This window comes from Columba livia, chromosome 2, assembly GCF_036013475.1.
Source record: "Columba livia isolate bColLiv1 breed racing homer chromosome 2, bColLiv1.pat.W.v2, whole genome shotgun sequence".
Classification (NCBI taxonomy): domain Eukaryota; kingdom Metazoa; phylum Chordata; class Aves; order Columbiformes; family Columbidae; genus Columba; species Columba livia.
The window spans coordinates 52,785,661-52,805,204 of NC_088603.1; the positions used below are offsets into that span (position 1 = coordinate 52,785,661).

Sequence of the window (19,544 nt, forward strand, 5' to 3'; positions counted from 1 at the left end):
GAGCCGCATTCCACAACACAGAAAATGTGCTGCCTGTAGTTCAATGCCCTAATACTTGCGGTTCCAAGCAGGGTTCTCTAATCAGTGAAATTGGTTAATAATATTGCAAGAACAAAAGTGGGGTGTGTGTTGTTGACCAGCACGTATGATTTTCTGTCTGACTGCTGGGGGGATATAGGAAGGTAGATCATTCCTCAGCTGCAAAAGGTGAAGAAGAAAGACCCACTTGTCTGAACTAATCTCACTCAAGGTGAGAGGAGGCTGAGGAGAAATGTATAAATGAACCCAAAATAACCTGTTTAATGGATGAGAATGTAAGAAGGACCTGCAAAACAGGAAGAAAAAAGGTGTGAGGGAGGCTGATATTCTTGGAATAATTATGTCCTGCTGTCTAACTTCATGTTGTGGATAATCTCTGATATTTAAAAAAAAAAAAGGCAAATCCCGTGTTCTGAGAACATGTTAATTACAAAGGAAGAGACAATTTTCTGTACTAGACCCTGTGAAGAAAGAATGTTTGTGACCTGGTTATTCTAAAAGCAAAGGAAACTTGTTAGACAGAATGGGGAGAGGGAGTTAGTTGTACATTACTGGGCTCATTCCTGTGTCTTTCTATTTTCATTACATTTATGGGTTTTACTAGTGGCTTCAGTGAAAGTAAAGAAGGGAACTATGTTATAGAAAAACATCCGATTCTGAGTCAAGATTAAGTGCACTTGGATTAATCACGTAAATTGAGGTTATTTAGAGTATGTGTATGTTTAACTCATCCTTAAAAGCCTCTGATGGTGGATCTGCCTTCCCATAACCTGTTGCAATGGTGCTCGTCATTACTTTTTTAGGAATATCATATTGTTTACTCATACCTCATTTGCAATCTGCATATTGGAAATAGCTTCTATATAGTTATTACTCTTTTTTATGTTTAAGCTTTTAATTTTTCTGTCTTTGGCGTTTCACTTACCTTTAATGCTGTGTTTGTGTGCGTGTTGCCCTCTAATGGATAACAGCAGTTTGTGAAGAACATGTGTGATTTTGAGATATAGTCTGATGGATCTGGGTGCCAAAAAGAGAAGCACTGTGGTGAGAGAATTGTGTCTTCATATTTAAGATTACAAGCATAGTGTTTCTACAACTGTTTATTTGCTGTTGCTTAAATTGAAGAAAATTCTGTTTTCAGGTTATTAGGAGTAACGCCTATTAGTAGCTAGAATTTGTTTCAAAACAGATTTAATTATTTTTACAAAAGTCTGATGTGGGAACTTGTGAACAAAAAAATCTGTTATGTTATTGACTGAAGAGAGAGTTTCATCTTGGCTTTCTAAAAGCATAATTAATCAAGGGCAGGGAGAAAAGAAATTATTTAAAAGTTAGCTTTTATTCCTCTGAAACCAATCTGTGTATGGACAACCTTGACACTTCGGGATTTTTCGGTGGAGTTACATTTTTAATTTCATGACAAGATAAAATTATGCCATTTACTAAAGTCCTCATTACAGTGCCAATTTGAATAGCAGAAATTGCATAAATCCAATGCTGTTTGTGCCAGGTAATTAAAGAAAAAAATTAAATTATTTTCCTAGGCATGCAAGTAGCACAGACATAAACCCATTGTGCGTATTGCTTCTGTGCTTGTTTATCACCTGGCATGTTTTAGTCCAGTGGCAGTAACTATAGCACATGGTCTCTGATAACACATAGGCTGACAACAAAAACTGTCCTGTTCTTGAGGATCTACTCAATGAGACACCTTAAAAAAGGTAATCATTCCTTGACCAGAACCTCAGACTAAGTTGAGTTTGCACTAACCAGCTCTCAGCTGCCACTGAAAGGCATGATCCTGCTTCCCTTGTTGTTGCACTTCACTTCTTCGCAATAAATTGACACAGGCTGCTGAGTTGGCAGAGAAATGTTTGCATTTCCTCTTGTAGGGTTAACTAGTTGTGTGTCAAAACCCTGAACTGGGAAGGAGACAGAGCAAGGTGAGTGATGGTGAACAGGGAGCCTGAGGAGGTCACATCATGTCACAAATTCCGATGGCATTAAGGTCACTGTAATGTGAAATTAGTTAATTTAGTTAACTAGTGACTAGTCCCCTCCACTTTTAAAAGGAAAATAAGGAATTTTCTTTGAAAATGGAAATTTAATTTGATTAAAATTCTTACTGAGACGCCTGTAATACTCGTTCTTAATGGTATGGTACCTTTTGAATTAGTGTTAGAGCAAGTTAGTGTTGTGTAACAAGTATTACATGATACCAGCATACACAAGTATATGAAATGGTGATAGAAGACTCATGTTCAATTTTGTGGGCAGTGGAATAGAAAGTCTGTTATGCTTGGACCCACTGGTTTCATTAAATCATTTACTCTTTTAAAGTAAGTTATGCACCAGGTGTTTATTGACTTCTGATGAAGAAGAAAACAATCATAAGGAATAGCTTTTTGGTTTTTGTGGACGCAGTTCTGTGTCCTATGTACAACTGCAAAGCTTCTTGCGCAGTGTACCCTGGAAAAGCTTACACAACTGTGAGGGTAATAAAAACTTCAATTTTGCTGGTAAAGCATATTCAGAAATTGGGTTTTGCCTGATAGCGAAGCTGGCCTGGGTGCACTAATTCATCTGTTGTGAAGTGATTTCTACCCTGTTTATTCTATAAACTAGATATGCAGACGTTTAGAGCATGGATGTCTTCCACTTCAGTATTCCAGAATGAAATGTAGAGGCCTTCATAACCATGTTCTGTTAAAGCATTGGAACAAAAGTAAATGTCAGTAGAGTCAAGGTCCCATATCTACTATAAATTAAATTAATTTGATATGCTATGGAAATTGGAAGACTAGGCTGTATTTGGAATAACTTGTAGTAATTTCAGATCACCTGGGAAATAAGGTACTTTGTAGAAAATAAACATTCAGCGTAGCTGTAAAACAGAAGAAGGATGGTCCTAAATCTTTTTACAAATAACAAGATGAATATATACATGCAGAACAGTGTGTTGAAGAGACCAGTGTCAAAGCTCTTCAGCAATTCATGCAAAGCAAGGTGTCCTCACCATCAGTCCTTGTTGCCTCTACATGCTGTGTGCTCTTGCACATACAAAAATTATGTCTTGGACTTAAATAAATAATGATGGAGCATCAGAAACTACTACTTAGGTGCTATTTAAGGCAGAGGCATCATGCTGGCCTCCAGCTTTCATTCTAGAATGGTATGAGTTTCCTTGAAGTCCCGAATCATGTAATATCGGTGGATGTCTTGGATGCGTCCCAAATGGCACCAGATGCCTGTGTATGGGCAACTGAGTTTATCCCAATATGTTTATAGAAAATACTTTTTTAAAAAAACAATCTGGCCAGATCAAGAGTCTAGTTAGTAATGTGCTTCATATCCTCTTCAACCTGTTCTCAATCTTGGAGGAAAAAATAACCCTAAAAGTTTGCATCTTCAGATCAAGCAGAGAAGAGCGTCGTGTGGCTTCTGTCTAGGAGAACAGAAGGGAAGTCTGTTTATTTCTGATGTTAATAATATGTTTTCACGACTACTTTTCTTTAATTTTCTTATTTAGAAATCCACTGTTGTATGTGGGCAGTTACCAATAAATGCATTAATTCATGTATCATCAAATAGTGACTGCTGTATGATTAGATTGGCATCAATTTTGCTGGAATTACGCTGTAGAGAATAGAGAACTCTGACTGGAATAGTCAGTATTATAATAGTGGGTATGAAAATGAAATTGAATTGAAATATTATTACAACAGATTATCTAAAACCTCTGTTCATATTGAATTCTATTTTTTTAAATGAAATTCTAGATATGGTTAGCTCATCACAGAGATGAAAGGTGGAATCTCGAGGAAAATATTGATTGTTCAGCTTTTCTTTTAATGAATATTCAGTATTCAGTGATATCCTCAAAGATTTGCTCTAAAATGCCCAATTACACCTCTTATACAGTTGCCTAGAACTATTGGGGCAAGATTTTCAGAATTATAATTGTATGGTTAGTCTTGTCAAGTTACTTTCCTTTATCACGTTACCTGGAATATTAACAATATACACTTTCTGGTTTTTTTAATACTTCAGATCTACTCTAGTCGAGAACTTGAAGAAACGTTGAACAAAATCAGGGAAATTCTCTCAGATGACAAACATGATTGGGATCAACGAACTAATGCGGTAAACTTTTTATCTGATTTGATTTTTTTGTGGGTGTATTTCATAAAGCACAGACACCTAGATACATTTTCATTGTGATTTTTAAATATTGAATTCCCACATGCCAAATAAGTTTTAGCAGGTATTTTAAAAGGGCTGAAATGCATTTTTGCTGACATTTAAGAGGAAGCTTTTCTGAAAGCCATCGTGTATGTTTCAGTTGGCACTTATGCAAAATTCTATATATGCTGCAGGTAAACTGCTAGCATTTGTAGCTCTTATGTGTGGCTCTGATAAGTTTCACTTGCAGGATTAAAATGTTTGTGTGTATGTGGCATTTGTATTTTTTATCAAATGTATGGCATCTTAGTGTGTGGAACAGGTCTGTGAACAGAGATGTATTTGAGTATTTGTAGACTGGAATCTGAGACTTTAGCTCTAGAATTTAAGTAGTAGAATTCTTTTACAGTTTTTTAAATGACTGCCATATATTTCAAAATGATGTTTTCATTTAAAGATATGCCTGTGAACATTTTTGCAGCGAATTTGTGACTTCTTTAGTTTGAAATGCATATTGGTAGTGTCCTAAAATAAATGCCTTCAATTTTTTAGCTGAAGAAAGTTCGGTCATTGCTTGTTGCTGGAGCTGCACAATATGATGGATTTTTCCAGCATTTGCGGTTGTTGGATGGTGCTTTCAAGCTGTCGGCCAAGGATCTCAGATCCCAGGTGGTTAGAGAAGCATGCATTACTGTAGCGTAAGTACAGTTTATGTGTGTTTGTGTACATCGCTAGACTTCTGTACTAATTTGATTTGAAGATGCTTTGTCAGTGTTGCAGGAAAGATTATCTGATAAAGAGTCAAACCAGCATAGAGAAAAAGAAAAAACTAAAGGAATTTGTTCTTTTGGGTGATGTATGTAGTTGATAAACCTGTAATAGATTTTATGTGAAGATCAAATAATCTTCATTACATTGAGTACTTAGTGCAAATTAATATAAACTGCTGTAAGTACTAATGTAATATTGGGGACTAGTCTCAGGAGCACTTACGCTTGGATGATTGGCACAGGACTTTACTGTGACTGTTTGTAATGGTGAAGGGAGCTGCCCTATAGGGGTTTGAACATGGTACGTTTTGGTGAGATAATATCTCTCATGTCCACGATAATTTCAGAAGCTGTGACTAAACAGAAATAAGATCTTCAGGTTTATCATATTGAGGGCTCTCATTATATTCAAAGACAGGGAGAAAAGCCTTGTTTTTACATCAGAGTAGTCTTTCCCATTTCCCTGTTTTCTGTGGCTTGCTTTTCCTCTGGAAAGGCGTTAAGGCAACCACTAATTCTCAGTGACCATCTGGAACAGATACGTCCCTGAGTTCACCCTTCCTATTCTGGTCTCCTGACTGAACAGGCCACGCAGACCTGTTAGAACATACAGCTGTCCTTGCCAGGGAAATTGAGGCTATAAGAAAATAATGTTAACCTTTCCTAACATGAAGTCAGGAGTAGTGTAAAAATATTGTGTAAATGTCCTCATCCTGGCCTAAAAGCCTGGAATTTTGTTTGATCCCTGAAACTTACACATATTTGATGTTTCTTTTTATGTGGGCTCTGTACATAGAAGCAGCATTAGTTGTCACCACTGGATAGATAAATTACTGTGTATTGTGTGCGTTTGTGTATTTGTTAAAATTGAAACCATAACCTTTAATAAACAAGGGATTAAATTTTATGGTTGGCTAATTATAAGTTCAATGGCTTTGCCTGCATTCAAAAGGAAAAAAACCTCAAACAATAATTTCCAGAAGATTTTAGACTTATATACTCTCAAAGTGCGTTAGAAAGCAGAAACACTATGATGTTTTATGTGGACATGAGAATTTTAGCCTTTCAAATTGTGATATTTGTTTTTCATAACAAAATAAAGTTATCAGTGTTCAACCTCTTAATGTGTCTGCTAGGTAGAAAAAAAAACGTTCTACGCATTTCTGGTGAGGGAAGGACTTGGAAATAATGGATTTAGGAAATTCTGTTGTTTGGAAAGCTAAGTCTTTAAAGTGTGCAGTAAGCTTCTTTATTTTAAGACTAAGAAATTAATTTTGGTTAACACGTTTTCTTTCTTTTTCCTAAATAGCCATCTTTCAACTGTTCTGGGAAACAAGTTTGATCATGGCGCTGAAGCCATTGTGCCTACTCTTTTTAACCTGGTTCCCAACAGCGCCAAAGTGATGGCAACTTCTGGGTGTGCAGCCATTAGATTCATTATTCGGGTAGGTGTTCTTTTCTCACTTTGCTTGCTAGGAATGTTCAGATAATGGCTCTTAGCAGAGGTAATAACAATTCTGAAATACAGACTTTAAATCATGCTTTAATGTAGAAGTAATTTTATCACAGACAGACATATTATCTATCATTGAAACCAACTGGCAGTATTACCATAGTAAAGATCAAGGAATGGGTATGAAAAGCAAGTCTGTTTTTATGATTTTTTTGGGGTAATGTGTCAAAAAGGCATGTGTATTTCAAAGGGTAACTGTTTTAAACTGGCTTTTTGGAAAAGACAAAGTTAAGATGGTAGTCAAGAAGCTAGTAACAATTTTAAAACCAAACCAAAAAACCCCCACTCATGCACAAAAACTATTTCTTTTGGGGGAAAACAAACAAACAAACAGATTTGGAATCATGGAGTTAATGACAAAATACTGAAGAGGCCGGACATGTGTGAATCAGTTCAGAAAGCACAAGTTCATGGAAGAAGAGCACAGTACAGATTGTAGTCCTGGGGTTTGAGAACTTTTTAAGATGAGTCCTTAAAGCTGTATTGTATAGGGGAGGGCAATGCTGTGTACTAGCTGCTTCTTATTGTTTGTTTCTTTAGCATCTGCTACTAACTGGTGTTTGAGGCAAGACATTTAGCTAGATTTGTGGGACTTACATTGGTATTTTTGTGTTCACATAAAAGTGGGAAGTTGCCTGTAGTTTCTGCATAAAAAGCTGTGCTGTTCTTAGTGCTGGGCACTTACTGTTATTCACTATGATCTCATCCATGGTTTTAATTTTGTAAGTTGTTGGAAACCTAACTGAGGTAATGAATCACAGCTTTTATTGCCATGCTCAGTACATTTTGGAATCTGTAGTTATTCTGTCTACTCGTGCCTTTGAGAACATGCTCTGAAACATCTGCATTACCTTTGCATCAGTGCTTGGGCTAAGATCCATTGGCATTCTTTCCCCACACTCTTACAATGCACTGTGAGGTGGCCAGTGGCACAGAGTTGAGAGTGGAGGAAGGAAAACACCTCACAAAGGATGATTAAAATTGTAAGAGAAGAATACAATTTGCAGTAGTATTAGGCGAGCTCAGGCATGTAAAAAACTGACCCTGTTGTGTTGTTTACAGGAGCCAAATCAAGCATCAGAAAAGCAGCATGAAATAAAAATTCATCCATTATATTAAGTTGGCTTTATTGGTTCAGTTCAGTTGGAGACAAGACTACACGTTGGCCCTGGTTTTGTTTAGACTTCTTCTTACCTGTAATTTAACATACTAGACTGGAGGCATAGAAGGGAGAAAATCCTGTCCATAGTGTTCAAATACCCAACCAATAAGCGGCTTATGCAAGGTGTTCTGACAGAAAAGTCAGGTTTCAGTGGGAAAAGAGAAATAAATGCCAGAGTCAAACAGTGCAGCCCCACACTCCTTTGGACTTGTCCTTTGGACAATGTGAGAGTTGGTCAGGGAGTGTGTGATCAGATCAATATTTAGAGCCCAACCCATTACAGCTTTTGGAGTCAACATTTTTCCTCAAAAACTCCCTCCAGCATCCACGGACAGCCAGCTCAGATACTGGTGCTTAATATCTAATTGCTATGAGAGTGAGTCTACATAAAAAGAGGGAAGCTGTATTATACCAGTGATCTTGAAGAGTTCTGTTTAATCTTTTTGCCTTTATTGGACTTTGTATTTCTTCTCCAGATAGTTCTTATAGTGCAGTCTCATTTCTTTTTTTTTGACTCTTAGTAAATCGGAAAAACAATTTTTAAAAGCAGGGGGGAGAAGGGCATGTGCCATGAGGGGTTGCATGGTGGCAGAAAATCTTTTCCAGAGGGAAGTGGGATTCAGGTTGGGCAATTTTGCTGCAAGGTGGGTTTGGAGAAAGCATTTATCGTCACAGCTTCAAAAGGAGTAGCAGATGAAATGTGCAGTCTTAAAGCTGAATGAAGGCAAGCCTGGGGCTTTGAGTCTTTGCAAAACACTTCCTAGAAATTACAATGTCAATAGCTCTAAAGACTGGAAACATACAGGTTTCTCCATCTGTAAAAATGTTTTATTTTTTGCCCTGATATTGCTTATTGTTGCCTTTCTGACAGTCGTGTGCCACTTTTCAATTTGAAAACTATGCAAACCACAAACAAAACCGCTAAAACCTGTTTAAAACTACATCAGTACAAACAAATGCAACTGTAAGGCTCCTCCAGATTTTTCGATTAATTCCCTTCTAATTCTGAAGTTGGTAGTACTCTGAGAGGTGATAGTTTTCTCTCTGCTTTTTTGGTGATTTCTGTGTTTATATCCTGCAACGATGTCATAAGGAGAAAGCGTATGTGAGATACTAAGAATTGTTCAATACTGTACTTCTTAAGCAGCTTTTTTTAAAGGCAACAGTTTCACGCTGTATCGGGGACTGGTTTAGAAGTTAAGTGTTTAATCAAGAGAAGAATAAAGAAATGAATTGAGAATGGATTTGTTGAATCATGTTACCCTTACTTGGAATTCAAATGTCAGTGCTTCGTGTCTACAGTTAGTTGACCTGAAGTAAGGCTGCTTTATTTCTGAATTAAAGTATTGCAATTGGATTTAATGTAGTTTATCTTACCCACTTTAAGTGGTAGTCCAAGGGTTTTCTATCCAATGAGGATTTAAGTGTTTCCATATAGGTTATATACATAAGCTTGCTTATATTAGTCATACTGTTATTATTTTATTGACATACCTTGCATTAAAAGGAATTGGATCTTTGTAGTACTAATGATATTCATTGATCCCTAAAAGAATACCTGTAGTTTCAAATTGACAGACTTGCTTTTTGCTCCATAACTTGGATTTTTTTAAGACCGCTGTGTCCATTGCTTTTTTTTTTCTGTGGCAAAACTAAAATAACATCAGCTTACAGCTCCTTTGAGGAGACACATGTGAGCCTTCCTATATGACTTCTGACACCTAAATATGGCATATCATTATAAAATTGTTGATGGCAGTGTAAGTGCTTTTTGTTTGATGTTTTGGAAAAATGTAAGTTTTAATTAATTGACATGCTAGCAGCAGCCTCTTATTTAATAATATTCTCCCTTTAGTTTCAGTAAGCATTTTAAATGATTGTCTTTTAAATTATATTCCTAGTTCTGTTTAACTTAATTAGTACAGTACAAATTCAGGAATGCTTTTGTCATTAACTGCTTTGTCTTTTTCTTTTTTCTCAGCATACCCATGTGCCACGACTCATACCTTTAATAACAAGCAACTGTACCTCAAAATCAGTTGCAGTTAGAAGGTGAGTATGTTATAAATGGCCATGCACTCTGAATACACAAAACTGTGTTACTCATTAAACTACCAAAATTAACTTCAGCCAAGTTACATTAGATTATGTTGAGGAATGATACTTTCTGTCATATTGGGGGATGTACATTGTATCCTTCTGCAGAATTTATTCTTATCAAAAATGTTTCTAACACCTGTTAAAAAAGTACCTTCTGATTTAAAACCAGAAGGAGAAGAAAAAAAAGCTGTAGTTCAATCTGTGTTGCTCAGTCTAATGAGAATAAAGAACACAGACATTGAAAGGCATTAGGAGAGCAGGAGACAGATCTGCGTGTCTCCACAAAGATCCAGCCCGAGCCTATCAGCTACTGTTAGGCCAGACTTGACAGACCTGCTGAGGGTGGTTCTTGTCGAAGCACCACAGCACACCACACGTAGAGTCCATGCTCTCCCATACCAGGAGGACTGCATAACTTCCATGCAATGTGGTTTGAATGTGTGGAGCTGGGTTGGCTGATACTGCGCCCTGCTGGGTGTTGTGAGATTAGGACGGTGGCTGCTACCTTACGTAGGACCTGATGGGTCAGCGTGGTTTAACAACTGAGGTGCATCTGCAGCATGATGCATTTTCCAAGAGCATGGTACTTGAACACTTGGATTGGCTCTTGATAAAATTAATTGGTTTCTGGCAGTGTCATTGTCTGCACAGAATCCCACAAGAGCAGTTAACTGTTTCTGGACCCACACTAGCCCTGAAAGCAATAGAGCTGCGTGTATGCAAGAAATAGCTTGAGCACCTAAACTGTTTGCTCTAAATGTAAACTGTATTTGCATCCAAAGCAAGTATTATCTCAACCCAGGTTATGCTGACCTTTCATAACTTCTGGTTTCACTGCAGAACAATTCATAGGGCTTCAGTGCCTCCACTTACCACAGTTTGCTGAAGAACATTAGACTCCAGGTAGCTTTGGTACAGCAATTCACAATTCAGTGAGCATCAATGAAGGTGGCCAAAATTGCATTGTTTTTATGCTGACTTCATTCCTTTGGAAAAACAAAGGAAAAATAGATCAGTTATAATAGTGAAAAGACTTTCAGAGTTTCTTGCCATGTCTTGTACATGTCCAAAGGATTTGGGCAGCATAAAAATGAAATCTGCCCCTCCAGAACAGGTCAAAGATTCAGCATAGCCAGAAAAGTAATTCCAGGCAGTAGAGTCTGCTACCATTTTGAAGACCTAATATGTACAGCTTCCTAATCTGTGTTGCTTTGATTTATTCACCAGTAACTTATCTTCAGACATATTTTAAAGTTTGACTTTTGCCATGGCTGTCTGCAAAATTGTCAAGAATTCTGAATTAATAAGTTATAGGATTACATAACTTAGTTTGTACAGTGCCAGCAAATTTTCAGAGTGCTTTCTATATTCACAGCCCTGTACTGGTGGTGTCATGTTTTCCTTTATGCTACTTACTCAGTAATGGCAAATGAAAGGATGGGAATAGTGTTTGGGACACAAGTACAGTGCCATAGAAACATTATGTTGTGATTTAATAGCTGAATTTTTAAAGTATTGTGGGGTTTTTTAACAAAGGTTTTATAGTTTGTACAATTTTTAAACTTTATTGATTTTTGTCTGTTTGTTTGGGTTTAATAAAACTAACATCTGCCATGTTATTACACATATGCTATGGTTAATTGAACCACATCTATTTTTCTGAACTTTGGGATTAGTTAGCCTGCACGTTTGCTTTCTATATAGAATATTTTAACTTTGCAATAAGGTGACTAATGTTCTTATTTAACAGATAAATGTACTTTCATTTTATGTACTTGTTTCCCTCAAGGGAAAAGAATGAAGTTACTGTTTATTCTGCAAGTCCATTAGAGAAATGAGTATTAATTATAACTTTTTGTTCTGTCTCTTCAGGCGCTCCTTTGAATTTTTAGACCTGTTGTTACAAGAGTGGCAAACACATTCGTTGGAAAGGTATGGGCCAGTATACCTTTTTCCCCAAGAATAAACTGCTCATGAATTTCAAGACAGAAATATTTTCACTGAATCCTCTAATTGGATTGTGTTGTTCAGTGTTGGCCAAGCTTTTTAGCATAGACAACCTTTCTAGCACATCAGGTCTTGTGACTCTGATTCAAGTGCCAGGGAGAGGGAGGAGAGGTCTGTGCTCCAGCCTTGACTTGGTGTTGCCTCCTCTCCTTCCCCTCTGTCTCTTCTATACCGCGTGTGAGCAGTAGGTACTATGCTTTCTCTGAGTTTTGCTTATATCAGGGGTGTTAAACTCATTTTCACCGGGGGCCACATCAGCCTGGCAGTTGCCTTCAAAGGGCCAAATGTAATTTTAGGACCGTATAAGTGTAGGAGATGCAGAGGTAATAATCTGTCTTTTCTCCTGAAAAGAGGAAATTTGTGTGTTTGCCATGAAAGACGGCGAGTGGGATTAGGATGGAGGACTTTTTCTGCTAATGATTAAGAGCATACCAGCTTCTCTGGGTAGATAGGAAAATAGTGTGCACATCAGCTCTGCAGAGTTGGTGCTGTAAGCAGACAGTAAGAGCAAAGGGACTGCAGGGCCTCCAGAAAGACTCTGAAGAGCTCATCCAGCTCCATAGTCGCCTTTCAACCCCTCCGGGTACTCCTGGGAAAGGGAGCAACAGGGAGATCACTTGATTTATGGCAGAGTGTGTGTGTATTAAAAAAAAATAAAGGCAAACATAGAAAAAAACCTCAACAAAACCAAAATAGCCCAGCCTCCCCACTCAAAAACAAACAAATAAAGCAGCCACCCAAACATGTCTTGAATTAAAGTCTGTTTATCATCACAATTTTTGGTTGTTCTGATGGGTACTTTGCTGTTCTTTGAGAATGCGTTCAGGTTTAGAACTCATATGCCAAAAGCTTTCAGAGGTGAATTTCCAGGAAAGCAAATCTTAACTTTTATCTTACTACTAATATGGTAGGAGAAATATTTTTTTTCCTTTTCAGGAAAGCAGATGTCTTTAGAAAAGATATTTTAAAATAACTTTTAAAGTGTGATGGGTGGATGTATGTCTGAAAAGTAGATTAGAATTCTTCTAAATTGAAAGAGGAAGCTTACCTAAACCTTTACAGAAGGTGCAATTATGTCATCGGTGTACTCAAGCATTTGCTTACTTCGTATCTTAGAAGGAACTACTACCTCAGCTGGTTTTTACTTAGAGAAATGTCAATTGAAGTCTTAAACTTGAATACTTAAAATATAATTTGGAGTAACAAAATAACATGAAGAATGTCTTTCTCCTAGGCATGCAGCTGTCTTGGTTGAAACCATCAAGAAGGGCATTCATGACGCTGATGCAGAAGCAAGAGTGGAGGCAAGAAAGTGAGTTTTGACTACCTTTTGCTTTGAAAAATTTTACGTTTTACGTGAGTGATAAGAAGGCTTTACCTGGAGGTGAGCAGATAACTGTGGCTGAAGAAGAGAACACACATTAGGTTGAAAATGGATATTTCTGTTCTTGAAGTTTTGCATTAATGTCGAGTTTATTTTGCAAAAGACATTCTGAAAGTTGAGCCAAATAATACTGTTGTGCAGCATTTTAGGATTCTACTGAAAAAGGAGTCAGGAAGGTTGATATTGCTGCAGAATCATTCTTGATTACCCCCTTTAAGTCATTAAACAACTGCAGCACTTTAACTAGTGAGTGGTCTGGAAAAGAACTTCTCTTGCCTTCCCCGCAGAATTGGTAAGTGAATGTGAGAATTTCAGAGGATAAAGTTACTTATTTTGAAAATACTAATTCAGTCAGTGTAGCTAGTTTCTCTTATGATTTGATGAACGGTATCGTATGCATTAGTTATTTTCAGTCTGAGTTCCTTTCCCTCCCATCCCTGGTTCATTGTGTAATCTTTACTTCCTGACTCCACACTTTGAATAAAATACAGAGTAATTGCACATGCTTATTCTCTTATTTTGCAGGGCTTATCTGGGTCTTAGAAATCACTTTCCTAGTGAAGCTGAGACTCTCTACAATTCTCTTGAGCCACCCTATCAAAGAAGCCTCCAGACCTACTTGAAGAATTCTGGCAGTATAGCATCTCTCCCCCAGTCAGACAGGTCATCCTCCAGCTCGCAGGAGAGCCTCAAGTAAGGGTCCCTTGAGTGTTTCTTAGCCTATAAACAAATAAAAACTGTTTCTCAAAAGCAAATGAGCCAGTCTGCTGTGGTGTGCAAAAAAGCTAAAATTGTATTTTGTCACACTTAGTTTTTTTTAATAAAAAATCTTTTATTGGGTTTTGCTGTATGATGATATTACCTTAGCAAGGTGAAAAATAAGGGCAATCATTAACTGGATTTTAGCAGGCTGTTCTTACTCATATGTTTAGTCCTTAGAAGCTTCTGTTAGACCAAGATATATTTAAGTTTCACATCTTGATGTCCAACATTCTGGTGCAAAGAATAAGTAACAAATAATGGTGTTAATCCTTTTTTATCTGTTTTCACTGGTAAGTATGAGAAAGAGACATTGACAGGGAGATTCAATCAGATGAGGGATCATGTTTTTTCCTGTCTTCACAGTATGGAATATGTATTAGCAGTATTTTGCAGCTGTGCTCATTACTGGAGTGTGGGTCTGTGCTGCAGTCAGTGGTGTGATAAACTGTATAGACAATCTTGAGCTGAATAGATTAAAGTTTGTTTAGGTACCAATAGCAAAAGAAATCTATGGGCTTTTTAGTATAAATGTAAAACAGTAGTAGTAGTACTACTACATCAAATCTTGTCTTTCCTAGGATACTTTTAATTATTAAAAAAATTTGTAAATAATTGTCTTCAATGTAGGCTATTGCTAACACTTCATTCTTCCACAAACAAATGTTTATTCAGATATTAATTACTCTTGTTTAAATTAATCTGTATTTTCTGTCTGAAAAATCAAAGTTCTCTTAATGAGTTGCTGGTAATAAAATGTTAAAAACTACATTACAGAGAACTTAGAATCTTAAAATACTCCTAAATTCAAGTAAGTGTTACTCCCTGTATTGCAAGATATGCCAGTACTGTAATACAGAAAGGGAGGAGTAAAATAAGAGATGAACAGAAGAGATCATATTGGAAATTAATTAATTTGTAATTGAACTTTCACCGGTTCTGCATTTAGATGCATTTTGTTTTCCCTGTGTTACCAAAAATTATATTTCTGGCTTCTAATAGAGATGCTGAGTTCTCCATGTATAGACTAACTTAATAAATATGGGTATTGTTTTCCTAAAAGTCTGATCCTCCGTGATTTTTGACCCTCTGCACTTAATAGCTCTTGCAGATCATTGGCCAAAAATGGTTTTAAAGAGGATGGTAGAATGAGAGAAATGTGGTGACATTTGCCAACCTGCTATATATGAAGCTCTTGAAAAGAAATGTCAATCTCAACACATTGTTGAAGTGCTGAAATCGTAACAGTTGTCTGGGCCTTCTGATCGGAGCAACTTGTGAGGTCAGGGTGCACCCAGGAGCTTTGCCTGGGCCTCCTCTGCTTCCTTGCAGCAAAATGCCTCCAAAACACTAGTTAATAATGTCAGAAGAGAAGGTATTATTAATGATAAGCTGCAAATATGTGATCTTCTGTGAGGAGTTGGGTAACAGTGCTGACATTTATGTTATCATTGAGCACCTGAGCTAATAATTTGGATAAATACACATTATGCATGTCTTTTCTCTCTGCCTCTCAGTTTAAAATTAGAAAGGGATTATTTTTACTAAAGCTGAGACTCTAGATTCAGGCTGTAATATGACTATTGATGAAATAGCCAACTATTTCAGCAAATAGAACCGTTCGCAATCAGGTAAATATTTAGATGGCTAGATATGGTGAATCCATTAATAAAGTATCATGGTTTCTTCTCTTAGTCTTTTGTTTTTCCCTTGTTCCTCTGCCTGCATTTTACCACCTGAACCAGTCAGAAGGAAGGGCTCACAGCTAAACTTGAGTAGACAGAAAGATATTTCTTCAGCAACTACTCACACTTGCAGTAAGAGTAAAGTGGAATGGAGAGAAAACACAAAGAAAAAAAATAGGCTTTTTCTCATTTTATAAATTGTGGGGGCTCTCAACATTGAAACGGGAAATTCAGTTTATCTGCTTGGGAGCTCCTGCATTTTCCTTTTTAATTTGTAACTCGATTCTTGGGAGATCTAGGACTGGCAGAGGCTTATGAATTGGTCATCTGTTCTCCTTGTTACTGCAGACAATACTTCACGCAATTTATTTCATAAATCAAGTTTTTTTTCTGTAGCTCCCGCTATTTTTGTTTGATAACTGATTTTGAAGATCAGCTCTGTGGCTAAAACCTTGTACTGACAATCTTAAATGTTTCTATGACCAAGTCTGGAGTGCTTGAACTTTGTTAGCTAAGTGTGCCTATTGGTAACCAAAGGATTAATGCTTTGTGCTGAAGACATAATTTTATAAAATACAAAAGATAAGATGATTGTGTTTTCGTTATCTTTCTGTGTTAGTTGTGTGTATTTAAAATATACTGAGAAAACTGAAGGGCAGAAAAGAACAGAAGCCTTCTGTTCTTGCCTTTTGGATCTGATAAATGAGACTTACTGGGTTTATTGACTTCTTTTTTTTATTTTTTTTTATTTTCAGTCGCCCTCTGTCTTCTAAATGGTCTGCAGCCAGCCCAGCAAACTTTGCAGGCAGAGGTAAGGTGGTTGCTCTACAATGTTGTGCACAATTATAGTGCTTTATGTTATTTGAATTAAAAATTCTAAGTCTTAGAGTCTTAAGCGTTTACTCTGTTTCCAACTTCAGTAATGATACGTGAAACTACAGCCTGCACCTGGAGCTATGATTGCCAAATATTTACTTCACTTTTTATATATTTTCAGTTGTTTCAAGTATAAGACTTAGTTTTCTTTGTACCGGTACTATTAATTGATCATCGTCTTGGAGTTTTGTCATGGAAGAGTCACTCGCAAAGAAGCAAAACATTATTCTGTGGTCTACTCATTATTAGTAGGATTAAGGCAATTGGAAATTCAGGACTTTTAAGGACTTGTACCTTTTATCTATTCACGTGTAACTGCTGCTGTGAAAAAAAACCACACACACACACCAGGTTTGTAATACAAAGAGTTTAATTTTGTCTTGAGTTTTCAGAATATCATATCTTTGTCCTCGTTTTCACATAATGTGTTTGTAACTCCTGTAGAGTAAATAATTGAACTCCGTTTTTACAAATGGCCAATAATTGAGAGTTCTTGATACTGAAACTGTTAAGGGGGAGTCAGGTTTTGAAGACATAAACGAGTGGTTAAAATTAACTGAAGCAAATAGGTAATAATCAGTAAATAATAGGAAGTGGATATAAAAATACTTTACAGAATATTAGACCATAAAGCAATTCAAGGTATGCCCTCAGCTTGCCTGTGGCTTTATCCTCTCTGAAGTGTGGGAATATTATCTTCCCCCAGTATCACAAGGAATGCTGTGAATTTCCTTATGTTTGTGAACATTTACATGACTTGCTACATTATTGAAATATTCAGAATTATGTAATTTGAACTAGAGTGGGAGCACATAGTTTGTATTAAGTAATGGTAAAATTTCATGCTGAATGAAGATTAATACTACTCTAAAATAAACTGTTCGTTATCTGGATTTCATGGCAACACCAGGTCTAGTTTGCTTCTTAACCGCAAAAATACTTTGTTTAATATTAACTTGACTTACGCTATGTTATATTGTTTTCTTGTACTTTTTGCAGATATGCTGCAGTAGCAGAAAATGCTGACTTTTTTTCAAGTCATTTTATTAATTACCAACTAACTTCCTTATATATATATATATGTATATATGTATATATTTATTTATTTATCTTTTTCTTTTTAGTTTCAGGCAGCAGCAAGAGTGTTCCAAGCCCAGGAACTCTGCAGAGGTCTCGCAGCGACATTGATGTCAATGCTGCCGCCGGTGCGAAGGCGCGCCACGCTGCTGGGCAGACAGCCGGAGCTGGGCGCTTGTCAGCAGCTGGTCTACCTCCAGGATCGTATGCATCGCTAGGTAAGGAAACATCTTTGCAACACTGCAAAATATTTTTTGAGGTTTTTGATCAAAAAGTGTCAGGAAAATACTTCTACATTTGAAAAATTGTTATTATTTTTAGTAGTATTAGAGTACTGCAAAAGAGGCAGGTGTTTTCATGTAAGTTACCCAATTGCTAGGTGCTTTATTGTGCTAGAAGAATGCAGGTGCAAAGAATGTATCCATACCGTGGTCTTCAAATGTGTTTATCTGGAATCAATATTAACTATTGAAAGGAGCAGTACCTTCACTTAACAGCAAACGGTGATCAGCTTTTGTTTCTAAAACTAACAGGGGAATGAGTGTTAGGATTCTTGATTTTCCATTTTTCTCAGCTCTTTAGCCGGCTATTTTATAACAATGCTAAAGAGACATCCTGGCAGTAAGTGGTCGCTTCTTCATGTAATATTGAAGTGTTTTACATGGTAATATACAACATTGATTTAGTAGATTTCTTCCTAAGCATGCTGATGGTACTGTGTGCATGTTTTTATCTAGGTCACAGTTTTCACTAACAGGCATATTTGCTGTTAGACATAGAAGGTGCTACAAATTACAAGAGTGCAAAAAAGTATTTGATAGTGGTGATAGATGGTAGAACCTCCACTAAGTCTGAGTTAAACCAGTAGGTGGGGAGGGTAAAGGAATATGGTCGTGTTCTTGTTCTTTTTAGGTTATCCATACTATAGGGAAGGGATAGCAAAGGGGGAGATGAGGTTCAGTGTTCACAAAACTGTTAGTGTTTTCTTCTCAGCTTATGTGCCAGCTGGGTCACCAGGGAGGCATGTCCTTCTGTCAGTGTTGCTGAAGACGATCACAAGAGAGGCAGATAAACTGTGTTTGGGGAGATATTAGGATACACATAGGCTGTCGTTTTCAAAGGTTTTGATTATGCTTTTTTAAAATTAAAATTTAAGTTAAAAACGATTCTAAATAAGTAGATTCTTTTGTGATCAGGACCTATTTGAAATGGTTTGAACACCATTGATTTTCGGATAAAGTTTGAGAGTGAGAGATGCTCACTTGCTACTTGAAAAAGCAATTTCAGGTGTGGGCTCCCTCTAGTGTCCACGGGGGGAATCGGAGAACCTGCTGGGTAGCAAGTGGACACAAAGCGGCACAGTTTGCTTGGTGGAGGAGATATGCTTGTGGTTATCACTTGAAGAATTCTCAGTTCCTCCTATCTTAGCACCTAAAAGCCTGAAATAGGTGGGATGATTATTTTCAAAGATCAGAGTATTGCTTGGTCTATTTTGATGTGCAACAGGACACATTGTGAAGCTCAGATAAAGCTGGAGTTCAGCTGTTGTGAGAAGTGAAGGTGACAGAGCATGCAGCTAAGGAAAAAAGGTCAAATGGAGAAAGAGAAATCTCTCTCTGTTAATGTATCTTCTTCATGTTGCTTAAATGGGCTACTTCAGTCTTAAGAGTTTCACAAAAAAGTAGCTCTTGATTGGAGTATTGGTTTGCTTTCAGAACGTTTTAAGCAATATGGGATTCATGCCCAGGATTTTGTGAGCAGTGGTTAAGAAGGCCACAGAGGTTTTCAGGGTAGTAGATAGTGATGGTTTAATGCAGGCAAATAGCAGAAATAAAGAAACAGCTTGTTCCCTTTGTACTTTTTAAGATTTGGTGAAAATCGGTGCTGGAGAGGAACAAATAGACAGTTAGTCCAGATTGTGTTCTTTTGAAGAATTTGAATACCCAGAAGCTTTGCCGTGCTAGCGAATGCAATCGCTTGTTGGAAAAGA

The 19,544-nt window shown here is 37.0% G+C and overlaps 1 protein-coding gene across 50 annotated transcripts in view; it reads left to right on the plus strand.

The window, feature by feature from the left end:
• The window catches only part of CLASP2 (cytoplasmic linker associated protein 2), a 152,230-nt gene that overhangs the window by 78,688 nt on the left and 53,998 nt on the right, over positions 1 to 19,544 (plus strand). For all 50 annotated transcript variants that reach the window (XM_065051921.1, XM_065051926.1, XM_065051923.1 and 47 more), the window contains 9 exons: positions 4,090 to 4,182; positions 4,774 to 4,919; positions 6,301 to 6,436; positions 9,648 to 9,718; positions 11,639 to 11,698; positions 13,008 to 13,085; positions 13,683 to 13,850; positions 16,357 to 16,412; positions 17,602 to 17,772. In XM_065051921.1, the coding sequence (XP_064907993.1) occupies positions 4,090 to 4,182; positions 4,774 to 4,919; positions 6,301 to 6,436; positions 9,648 to 9,718; positions 11,639 to 11,698; positions 13,008 to 13,085; positions 13,683 to 13,850; positions 16,357 to 16,412; positions 17,602 to 17,772 (979 nt within the window). The remainder of the gene's footprint in view (positions 1 to 4,089; positions 4,183 to 4,773; positions 4,920 to 6,300; positions 6,437 to 9,647; positions 9,719 to 11,638; positions 11,699 to 13,007; positions 13,086 to 13,682; positions 13,851 to 16,356; positions 16,413 to 17,601; positions 17,773 to 19,544) is intronic.